The 12,471-nt window shown below is 38.7% G+C and overlaps 1 protein-coding gene across 1 annotated transcript in view; it reads right to left on the bottom strand.

The window, feature by feature from the left end:
- Positions 1-1,708: 1,708 nt before the first annotated feature.
- The window catches only part of LOC116180725 (discoidin domain-containing receptor tyrosine kinase B-like), a 31,088-nt gene continuing 20,325 nt past the window's right edge, over positions 1,709-12,471 (bottom strand). Inside the window, exons 4-5 of the mRNA XM_031500844.1 lie at positions 2,052-2,231; positions 1,709-1,716 (exon numbers count right to left, since the gene is read on the bottom strand). Coding sequence (XP_031356704.1) covers positions 1,709-1,716; positions 2,052-2,231 — 188 coding nt within the window. The remainder of the gene's footprint in view (positions 1,717-2,051; positions 2,232-12,471) is intronic.

The raw sequence follows: 12,471 nt of genomic DNA, 5'->3' as shown, positions 1-12,471 counted from the left end.
AGAGCTTTGGGGAAGCGGACATCCTTCTTTGATCCCCCTGGTTTTCTTTTGGTGTTCGGGTTTCTTCCAAAACCATTGTATACTAGTATACTCCCTTTGCCACGCGTTTATGGTTCTGTTGATTAGGAATTTGGGTAGTCCCAGCATCGCCCACGCTGTCATTGGTATATTATTTTCTGTTTCCCCCTTGTTTCCCCCTTGTTTCCTCCTTTTGTATTTTTTGATGTGCCTATACCATTACATTTGCATATTCCTCTACATTGGTCTGAGTTTGGCGATGTTCTCCGCGAACACGGCGAATTCCTTGATTTCGTGTTGCTCATAGGCTCCGTTTTCTTCTTCCTTGGCTTCCCTTAGCTCCTTCTTTGTTTCAGGTTAGTGTGGGTTCTGGTCCGCTTTCTGTTCGGTCACATGGGCGTTTCTGTTTCCCTAGTGTATTCTTTGTTGTTTCTTTGAGCGTTTTGCCGATCTTTTCCGATATGGTATCCCTTCCCCCTTTTTGCTTCTAATCTCTTACTGCTCCTTTCGGTACTTCTTTCTTTTCTTCTCCCCTGACAGAAGTTTCACATCCCACCCTTCGGTTTCCCCGCTGTGCTCCTTGTCCTTTGTTCTCCCCCCCCCCTTGACTTTCCCCTTTACCGTTTTGTGGTCCGATCCTACTGTTTTTGCCCATATGTCTGCTGTGTTCCCTTCCTCCTCTTCACTTTCATCCAGTAGTAAAAAAGTGTAAAAAAACAGGAAAAAAAAGCCGCTTAAATTTGGTAAGAAAGGTTTCCTTTTTTGTCAATCATGCCTATTAAACCGAAAGTTTAAATATTGTAGGTAATTTATGGCTATAGTTTCTTTATGTCTCCGGTTGACAAGTTTATATTTCCTTTCCCAAGGGTCAATTTGTTCCGCCCCGCTTCGAAGTAGGTATATTCAATGTAGCCCCAGTGACTTGGTCCGCTCTATTCTATCTTTTCCCCTTTGTTCAATTTTAAATTAAATTTAGCTTTAATTCTAAGTAAGTAAGTAAGTAAGTAAGCAAGCAAGCACTTATCTTAACTTTACGCCCTTTTTGTTCTGTTGATTGGAGGTTCCTGCCCTGTCTTCTCACGATTTAATTAGTCTCGCGCGTTATGCATCTTGAGATTAAACTTAATACTTTAAAAATTTGTAACATCTCCACCACTGAACCGATTTCGATCAAATAAGCACTAAACAATTACAAATTTTTGTGCGCTCCCGGCCACACAGGACAAACATTTTTAAACGTATACAGTCACAAAAGACACTAAAATCAGCCGGAGCTGGCTCAAAACACGTCCGTTCGCCATGAAAGACGAACTTCTCTCCTCGAGGAGAGATCGCAACATTTCAGTTAAAATTTAGATTTTCCGTGCGAAAAATTTGAATGTAAAATTAATTAACCGCAGAGGGCTTCCTTCAAACACGAGAGTAAATGTACTGATCGAACGAGTTCGTCATTACGCGTTAAATAAATATGGATTTCGTGGTGTATTAAAAAAATCGTATAAAGTTGAGAAATCATAACTGAAAACTGTCAGCATTTCAACAATAAACTTAGTTCAATCGATCCCATTATTGGAATCGACTTTTGATGCAAGTGCTTACTGATGATTTTCTCAGAATACTGAATGGTAATAAAGTTCAGTAAACGTAGTTTACTACGGAAGATCAAAGCCTTGGGAGTTAAACTTCTACGTTAAATCTCTGGAAATTGGATTTTAGCAGTGTAAAATTTCTGTGATTGCTCAATCAGGATTTGCATTTTTCGTCTAACCATAACTTCAAGACAGTAGTTTTTTTTTAGGAGAACAAATTAAGCTTTTCAAGATGTATACCTACCTCCGTAGGTATTGATTATAATTATTCGTTAGCGAAATGTAGAATTCCTTTGACATTTTGTGACAAAACATAAGATTAATTCGGAGCAAAGCAATTTCGCTGAGGATCTTACAAAATGCTGGAATTATTACATCGGTACGTTTCACATTTTAATTTTCTTTGAAGTTGATTAATAAAGATCTTGGACTGGAACAAAGTACCTGAATTCTCCCCTTGGAGTTGCTTTTGATAGTCGTCGTCTCCATACAGCCCGTCGGCGAGCTGACCCAAGCCATCTCTCATGTATCCACCTTCCAGAACACCGTCGTAGCTGACATCCTCAAGATCCACGTCGCCGTCCCTCACCTCGCCCCTGGGCGCGTTATACTTTGCGATGCTCTCTGCAAGAAGGAACGTTGATAAGCATAATTAGAGGTAATAAATAACAGAAACGGAGGCGTAATTAATGCGAGATAGGCGCGGTAATGTAACAAGATGGTGGCGCCGGTTAATTATTTAGGTTATACGCGTGCATTAAACCACTTTCATACATTTCAATCAACAGTATGGGTGCCTTGGGGATCATCCGATGAGGCGTCCGAAATGGAAGGGTTCGCGTATGCTAATAGTCGACCCCAACATTCTATTTTCAGGCTGAAACGCATCCCTTGATCTTAGTTTATGGTACTCGGCGCGATCCCAGCGGAGTGTATAGCGTAATGAAAATATACCGCGACATGAGGTCATATTCGCCTAAACAACAATGGAGAACTTGGCGGCGGCGCTCGGGGGTGGGTGCCTACCTCTCTCTGTGTATTTGCGCTACACGTGCCGTGCTTCCGCACAAATGAAAAGCGGCGTGTTTGCCGACGGCATTGTGTACTTTTAATTAGGTAAATAGACAAACAACTTTGCAATACGGGGAAGTTCAGTGTAAATAGAGCAAGTTTACCTGATCACGAGATCGCTGTACATAATCTGATTTATGTAAATTTCGTACGTTTCCAAGATGTCTGTTTATTGTGTAGCGAAACGGCTTAACGAGGGAATTATGTCAGCTGCTGTATTTCTTGTAGGTAGTTCTTTTCATAACGCACAAAACGAAAGGCGCTACAAAGCCCTTTTATGAACCGTTTCACGCAACACGCGACCTTCATTGAGAGCCCGAAGCATCTTCCTCCATTGCACAAAACTCTCTTCTCGATGTGAAAAATTATAAATTTGACATTTCTAAGCTTTCATCTCGTGTGGTATGGACATTGTTTTGTGGCTTTTGTGCGGAAATGTGAGATGTGATTCCCTTGTGGAGTTTTTCGATGTTCTACTGATTTCACTGCTGTTTACCAAAGCAAGATAGGGATGATTATTTATGCAAAGTTTTTTACCTTCAGGAAATATTATGGATAAAGACAAGGTTGTTTTTGTTTACATTGTTATTTTATTTAACGTAGAAATGTTATTGGGTCTTTATCTGTCATCGATTGTAAATTTTTTTTCTGTGTAGTTAAGAGATGAAATTTTATTTTTTCCTAGAATTTAAGTTTGGATTTATCTATTAATCTCTGATAGCAAATTGATTTATAACTTATTATTCGACCTCTATTTTTTGGTCCATTAACGTACGTTGAGGCGATAGTCTTTGTTGTCAACTGTGTATGATTGGTTGTTATAATTTTTATTTTCGGATGAAAGGTTTCGCCGTAAATAGGAAGTTAACAGGAAAAGCGTTTTTTTTTTAAATTTAAATCAGTTTTTTTGCTACGTTCAGAGCAGAGTTGCGTTTCGTTGAAGATTTGAAATCAGTTTTATGCCAAGTTTACGGCCATAGTGCTGACATTTTAAATCAGTTTTTTGCCAGAGTTTGCGCAGTATTACGTTTCGTTGAAGAACTTATTTCGCTTCTTGCGAGTTCCATCGTGGATTAATTCTATTGATGCCACGGCCAGTATTGAAAGTTTCGTCCAATGTGAGATTGAAGATAGAAGTTTCGTTTGTGAAACCGGGAGCAGCTCCTGTAACCCCGACGCTCAACTACGGAAGCAGCATCACTCATTTATTATACTGTTCAAGAACCCGTTAATAAAAACACATCTTCCTTGAACTTTGAACTCTTTTGAAATATTTTTCGTCTACAAAATTAAAATATGCCGGGTTCAGCATTTCCATGCGAATACACTTTGATAAATCCACTTTTGGAAACGCACACAGTCTGAATTTGAACGCTTTAGAGAAGAACTCCGTAGAGGGGTAATATATCGTCACTCAACGGTCATATTTTGCATCTGAGAAAGATAGCCTTTTTCGTATCGACCATAACTTTGCATCTATCCCCTTGTACACTCGAAAGGAGCATTTGTCAAATATTCCATGTGCTGCCTTTTTCGCCTTATTATTACTACTTACTTTATTTTTGCCTTTATGTTTGTGTGGACGAGGTTTCAGCCAAAGCTGCTGTACTAACCCAATCCACTATACATTCCAAATACCAATGCCCGAACCCGGATTCGAACCAGGGGCCCTTGGTATCAACCGCATTTTCCTATTGATTGCCAATTAGCATCGACCGCCTTTTTCGTATCAACCGCCAATGTTCGCATCGTCCGCCTTGTCGACCCGAGAGGGTAAGGGGCACTAGTCGCCGCCTTTTTCATTTTGGCCGCTTTTTTTGTAAATAACCTACTCATGAATTATATAAAACATGTAGAGAACTACCTACTGGTGGTAAATGCATGGTTTTCATCAACATTTTCTAATTTTCTTAACGTTTATTCGAGAAATGTTAACATAACCTCTTAAGAAAATGAAGTTTCTACTCAGAAATATGACGCACATTTCAAGAGTGTTACTCAGGGAAGTATTAGTGTCATGTAACTATGGAAAGTTTTCTGGGTGAAGCACGGAAAGCAAATTCATCTGCATATTTTGAATAATTGTGTAACACTGTTAACGTCATATACCACGAATACAAACCTCAACCTAGGGTAATGCTGAATTCAAACAATTTCTATGGTAATCGAGGCAACTTTAGGCGAAAACTGATTTGAAGTATTGTTTTTAGAAATGCTAATGGTATCATAACAATTACAGTGGGCGGTTAACTATCCCATTTTTATTTTCGTTTATTAATTTAAACAGCTCAATTTTCAAATTTCAAACTTTCTAGGTGCATTGTAATAAAAAAAACTGGGGAGACCGAATGTTGCGAACTAGTTAGTTTGCTTATAGTTTCAAGATTCCGCTTCTACCCAAATTTCGATAAAACCATTTTATTAAATTTGAGAAAACTAAGTAGCCTTGATCAACTGTAATTTTAAACAATTGCATTACAAAGAACACCTAGCAAAAAACCCTGGGTACTGACAGAAAAAATTAGCACGAGAACTCTGATCTAACATCTAGGTCGTAATTTGGACTCGATTAAAGCCAAACTAACCATCTACAGATGGAACAATTTGGGGTGGTTTCTTGCAAATGGACAGAGCATTGAAACTTTTAATAAATTTTCACTTCAATGTTAGTCTTTATTGTAAATTTAGAAATTGTTTGATTGTATTTTTGTTGTACTTAGTGAAATCTTGGAAGTTGGAACGGACAAGTACCTAACATTTAATCGTATTTCGACGTAAGATAAAAGTGTTATCTGGTCAGGTGTTTTGTAAAAAGACATCGGAAAAATTAATTGACCTTATTTACTAACAACGCCACGTGCAAGATAACGAATGCACGTATTTGGAGGTCGGGCGATGGTGGTGAAAAAGCGAGCGACTGCGGTGATCAACGACGTGGAGTTTATGAATGGAGGTGGTGTAATCTTCAAGTACGAAAAATGGGAAATAAACGATACTATTTTCGGGTGGATTGGAAATCCGCATGTCATTTTTGCGTTAAATTATTACAGGTCAGGTTTCTTCAGATGAAGAGGTTTGAGGTTTTGCACCTGAAGTTATTACGCATGCGGCTCCGCAGTTCCGGCAACACCCCGACACAGGTGCGTACAACCCAGACTCTAAATTACTTAAACGGTTCCCAAATATGATCGGCAAGGATTCACCTGGTGATAGTCCTTAAAGGGCACTTCCATACGGTTCAAACGATTTTTCTTCAAGGTCAGTTAAATGAAACGGCAAGCACGGAGACGATGAGACTTGGGTTCCAGTCCGATCTATCGACCGAATGCAAGAACCCAAGATACTGTGCTGTATCACATAGGTGAAAGCCCGCAGGATTTTAACCGTACAAGTTTTATCGACACCAGGAACAAATGTAACTTCTCTGTGAATGAAAACAAACGGAAATAAATGAAAAGGAATTCTGGGTTTATTTTCTGGGATGTAATAATGCTGACGTATGGAATATGGTTCTGGTTTCTGGCCGGTAAGAGGTGCAGGAATTAAATCTCCTGAAGTTTTAACAATCACACTTTTATAAGTAGAAGGAGAAGTACAACACAGATGGGAGATTGAGAAGGGATTTAGGATTTAGTTTCAAACGGCGACATCTAACGGAGGAATATTACAACACATAATACCGGATATTTACAAATAATATTTGGATATTGCTACATAATTTTATTTTACCTTATCATTGTATGCGGATTTTTTTTACCCAAATGGCTAATAAAGGATCTGCGTCCTGGCGTCCTATTGAAATACCTACCTATATTAAACTACAAGCTCTTCCGTGCTTAATTAATTGCAGTAGCCGTTTCCTTTTAGAAATTTAACGTTAAACGTCTGAACGAGCATGGGGCGGTTTATCTTCTTGTCACCTGCATCGCGTCGCCCGAATTTCGCTTGGACCCACCGATAACAAAAGGAATTAGGAAATTCAACAATTTTCCTCTGGAAAAAATGTACAAGTTCGGTTCGCGCAAGGAGAGTGCTTTGTTGCATTTAATGAGAGCGAGCCTAATTATATATAAACAAGGCGATGGGGGCTCCCGCTGCTCGTCGTACAATAAAGCTCCCGTTTAGTACATTTCCACATCTGTTATGACAAGCTAAATATTCATTTCACGTTCATTTTACGGTGGTTTCATTCCTTTTTGAAGTGGAGACTATCTCCGTATCTAAACGGCGAACTGCACGAGACCTTTTATTATAATACAATCTTAAATACGTTTCCTCCCTAATCTATTTCAATTATATTTATTTACGCCGCTCTAGATTTAAATTAAATGAGATAATAACGATGCCCTGATATCTGAACCTTCTCCGAGGTTAATTACTCAGCCTTTATACATTTCCATGTTTAGCAGATCGCAATGTTGTACAATTAGGGGGTTCGGTGGTACAAAATTGGCTTACGTCATTGACGAAGTGAACGTAAATTGATTACATTACTTAATATAGGCAATTCTTTTTGGAAATCAAAGGCGCGTTCTCAACGGAAAATATTAGAGTTTGAAAGCTGACAGTTTCAGATCTGGACTCCGAATCCCAAAACCACTATATACAGTTTTGGACCCATGGCCAAACCCGGATTCGAACCAGAGACCATTAGTACCGTAGTGAATCTGCAACTGAACTGCGCCACACGGGCCGACTAGTACCCGAAATTTTTATGATGCCCAAAAAAATAGCGAATCCGAATTTCTCGAACAAACAATTATAGTTTGCGCTGCTAAGTTGACGCTTCCATGCCCAAAAACCGGATCTCGATCTAAGGTCATAACTGACCAGCTATACCGAGATTTTGACACTTAATACCTCTAAAAATCTCTTCAGATTAATCCCCACCCATTCCCTTTCTAATTAATTAACGCCGGTTTTTCCAATACGGCGTCGAGTACGGAATGCAATCCCGCAGCAAAATCTCAATCCCGGTATTTGCGGGATTGTTAGATGTTAATCCCGCGGGGTCCCGGTGTTTGCGGGATCTCGCAAAACTTTAAATAAATTGGCAAATAAGCAATTCTGTGCGGTTAACTTCTGTATTAAAATAAATCGCTAATTATCACAATATTTAACAAACAAGTACCTTTGGCCTAACTTAGAACTCAAAAAAACGTTACCTGTAAAGCACAAAAAGTCTTCTAATGTGCCTCAAAAATCATAGTAGGTACATTTTTAACCAAAAAAGTTTAACAATTATTTAAAAAATAATTCGCCGTTATCAGTTTCATTAACAAAGTAAACAGAGTCGTCCCCTTGGTCGACAAATTCCTCAGTCCCGCAAATCCCGCGGGATCCCGCTCCATTTATGTGCGGGATTAATCTCGCAAAAATGCTGCGGGATCCCGGTATTTCGGGATCCCGCAATCCCGGTATTGCATTCCCTAGTTTCTAGTCTATAACTTTTGATTGAGAAGTCTGATCGAAAAAGTACGAATTGTTTTGGATTCTACGCACCAAAATTAATAAGAAAAAGTGTTTTCCCGAGAAATTTTGGTGCAATCGATTTTTGGTAAAAAAAGGAATGTTATACACTGCCTTTTTTTGAGGCCCGAAAAAAAAATTGTCTCAGATCGACCCGAAAAAAATTTTGCTTATAGAATGTGGCCTGTAGAATCCATAATTTCAAACAGTTCCAAGATTGGCCTACTAGTTCAAAAGTTACAGCCCTTTGAATTTTCTTTCGAAATTGGTTTCTAGTCTATAACTTTTGATTGAGAAGTCTGATCGAAAAAGTACGAATTGTTTTGGATTCTACGCACCAAAAATAATAAGAAAAAGTGTTTTCCCGAGAAATTTTGGTGTAGTCGATTTTTGGTAAAAAAGGAAGGTTATACACTGCCTTTTTTTGAGCCCCGAAAAAAAAATTCTCAGATCGACCCGGAAAAAAAAAATTTTCTTATAGAATGTGGCCTGTAGAATCCATAATTTCAAACAGTTCCAAGATTGGGCTACTAGTTCAAAAGTTACAGCCCTTTGAATTATCTTTCGAAATTGGTTTCTAGTCTATAACTTTTGATTGAGAAGTCTGATCGAAAAAGTACGAATTGTTTTGGATTCTACGCACCAAAATTAATAAGAAAAAGTGTTTTCCCCAGAAATTTTGGTGCAGTCGATTTTTGGTAAAAAAGGAAGGTTGTACACTGCCTTTTTTTGAAGCCCTAAAAAAAACTGTTTCAGATCGACCCGGACAAAAATTTTTCTTATAGAATGTGGCCTGTAGAATCCATAATTTCAAACAGTTCCAAGATTGGGCTACTAGTTCAAAAGTTACAGCCCTTTGAATTTATTTTCGAAATTGGTTTCTAGTCTATAACTTTTGATTGAGAAGTCTGATCGAAAAAGTACGAATTGATTTGGATTCTACGCACCCAAATTAATGAGAAAAAGTGTTTTCCCGAGAAATTTTGGTGTAGTCGATTTTTGGTAAATAAGGAAGGTTATACACTGCCTTTTTTTTTGGCCCAAGAAAAAAATTGTCTCAGATCGACCGGAAAAAAAAATTTTCTTATAGAATGTGGGCTGTAGAATCCATAATTTCAAACAGTTCCAAGATTGGGCTACTAGTTCAAAAGTTACAGCCCTTTGAATTTTCTTTCGAAATTGGTTTCTAGTAGGGAATGCAATCCCGCAGCAAAATCTCAATCTCGGTATTTGCGGGATTGTTAGATGTTAATCCCGCGGGATCCCGGAATTTGCGGGGTCTCGTAAAACTTTAAATAAATTGGCAAATAAGCAATTCTGTGCGGTTAACTTCTGTATTAAAATAAATCGTTAATTATCACAATATTTAACATAAAGAAGTACCTTCGGCTTAGATCCCGCAAAAATGCTGCGGGATCCCTGTATTTCGGGATCCCGCAATCCCGGTATTGCATTCTCTAGCGTCGAGTAATTAAGTGAACGCAAGTTTCTCGACGGAAACGAGTCCTCCGTGAAGGGTTGAGGTGACATTCATATGCTCAAAATTTGATCAGTTCACTACTTCACCCTTCAATTTGCAAAAGAAAACCCTTAAAACATGAATCGATGCCGTCACCAGTGAAGCATTTCTTTGTGATTTTGAGTTAAATAGGACGCGGAAACGTTCGAGAGGGTTCTTACATTTTCTAAAATTCAATCCGCGCGGCTTAGAAGCCTTTTGCAGTCGCGAACTTAGAAGCCTTTTGCAGTCGCGAAAAAGCGCATTACCCTTGAAATTAGAATTTGTCGCCATTTTCAAAAATGAAACGCCAAAATGGAAGAACTTTTATTGAGAGCAAAAATTCCATTGGAAAATCGTACGGAGTTTGTATGGTGGACGAGAATTTTAAGAGAATTTTGCAAGGCTGAATTTACCTGTAGTGAGTTTTGTGGACCTTCGGAAGCGGATTCAACGACAATAACCTTGATTTTTAAAGGACGAAGCCTCCATTAGTGACTCTTTGGGCGATTGTTCGGTGGACGCATATTTAGAGGACAAGAATTACTGAGTCAAATATTCCGAGCCTGATGAGTTTTTTTTGGGGGATAATCTCGGGACGCGAATTGACAAGAACATATTTTAATTGAGCAAATGGGACCCTACCCTACTTTGTTTTTTTTGCAAAAATGATCCTAATAAGAAGCCGTCAGTACAATCTGAGCCTAGGTTTTCCTTACGGAATCTTCCTGATCAGTGTGCTGAATTCACGGGGACTAATTTTGAATTTATATGAAAGAACTTACGAATTGAATACATATAAGTGCAATCCTCTGTGAGTGGTCCTACACTCTTTTGTGGGTGTTCCAGGGGCTGATTTTCCTTAGTTTGATCCTACGGGAGCGACTTTTGAGGCAATTTGGACGAATCCTTCGGAGGCAAACTGAGTTTTCTGAAAGCGAAATTTCGAGGGTGAGTTTTTTGAGACCAATTTTTCCCGGCGGCCATTTTCCCGTGGGGGAAATATACCGGGCCTAGAATTAACTTTAAATCTATGACTAAGGAAAGTTTTTAATCATTGACAAAATGCCTTTAGGGCGATATTGAAAAGACAAGAGTTTTAGATGCAATTTTTTTACATCAGGAGACTGGGCGAATGTTTCAGGTCTAACTTTGCGGGAGAGTACGCTTCGAGGAAGTTGTCCAAAATTTATAATTTCCTCTCCTAATTTTTGGAGGTGATCCCGTCCGCCTTTCAAAATTCTTGATTAAAACTGCACGTGCATAAATGAGATAAGATGTGAGCATAAATTGTGCTTTCCACATAAAGGCCGGGTTTAATAAATTCTCGGCCAATCTAAAACGGGCTTAATAAAGCTCCACGTAATAGACTGAATATGGAGCGACGTAGTGAGGCTTTGAGAAGTTTAATAAAAGTAGGGCACAAGCTGAAGCCATCGCTTTTTCTTCTCTGATCCGCTAAATTACGTAATATCAATATAGGCGACGTGGGAAGTCCCGGTTCTAGGCATTACACACTCAATGAAAGGAGAATCGAGTGGTGAGTTTTTATTTCGGATAAACGAATGGTCCGTCCGTCTACCTGTTGACAAGCTCCTGTCTGTTCCAGAATCATGCGATGTAGCGAAATTCTCGTATAAAATCTGAAACGCACGTAGCGGGTACCGACATTAAATACAAATCAGGTATCTCAAAATAAGCTCGGGGCAGATTATGCTTTCGATTCTAAAGGGAGGAGCGTTCGGGATTTCGCTGACCCTCTGTCCCACGGCAGCCCGCGGCTAGGTTCGAATGTTAACATGGTCCACCGAGACCCTTGTCAGATAAAATACATCTGCAACTGATACCCCCAGTTTCCTCGCCCTCCTCCTGCCTAACACGCTTTCATCCATTACATCCTTTGCGCGCCTTTCTAAGTTATCTTTAAATATCCCCCCAAAATATAAGAGGACAAAATAAACAGACCCTTTCGAAAAGATGACGGTAGACCTTTTATATTCAACCCATTTGATGTTGTAGAATCAATTAGCTAAAAGCTTCAGGGGCCGAAACGTTAGCAAGTTACGTTTATCCGAGGATTAATGCCAATTTTTTACGGTTTAGCGATAGTTGTACGAGGGCGATTTGTATCTACTTAACGTGGGATTAGTTTGGTTTGTTCACGAGCCCGAAAAATTACCGACATTGAAGCCTAATTAAAACGTACAATCCCCCACACGCATCATGCTTTCATCTAAATAAGCCGGTGCACAACCTTTTTCGCTATTTTGGCTCTTGTTTTCCCTATGTCTACCGTTAAATGACAACATCTCTTCTGAAGGACGCTTAATTTTATGCAACCAAAATCACTTCCTAAAACAAATTTGAATATCGTTGGTTTGGCTTATGTATTTTTCATTTTATTTGTGTGCGATGTAATTAACTGAAGAAAAAATTGATATTATCAATTGCTATAGTGCCGGAAACAGTTTAAGGAGCGTATTTGTCTTAAAAAGTCATTTTGGCTGCATTAGACGCCCTTAAGAGATTTCTACTTTTTAATAAATATCATTGTATATTAATAAATTAATATGTGCACTAGTTTCACTTATTATTAACGTAGGTCAATATTATTATTTAAATGTTATATTTTGTACTCGTATTGTACTGATTTAAGCTATAGGCTGAGGTAAGATTTGGAGTAAACAGCTTTGTATTAAATTCATTTTTCTCACTTTGTACCGACTGCACATAATTTTCTGTTTGTTAAATCTTCTGCTGATACACTACCCGTGAATCGCAAGATTTATGTGTTTTAAACAATTTTTTATTTTTAACAGAGCTTTT

The sequence above is a fragment of the Photinus pyralis genome, unplaced genomic scaffold (assembly GCF_008802855.1).
Source record: "Photinus pyralis isolate 1611_PpyrPB1 unplaced genomic scaffold, Ppyr1.3 Ppyr1.4_LG9, whole genome shotgun sequence".
Classification (NCBI taxonomy): Eukaryota; Metazoa; Arthropoda; class Insecta; order Coleoptera; family Lampyridae; genus Photinus; species Photinus pyralis.
This window is presented reverse-complemented; position numbering and strand designations above follow the sequence as displayed.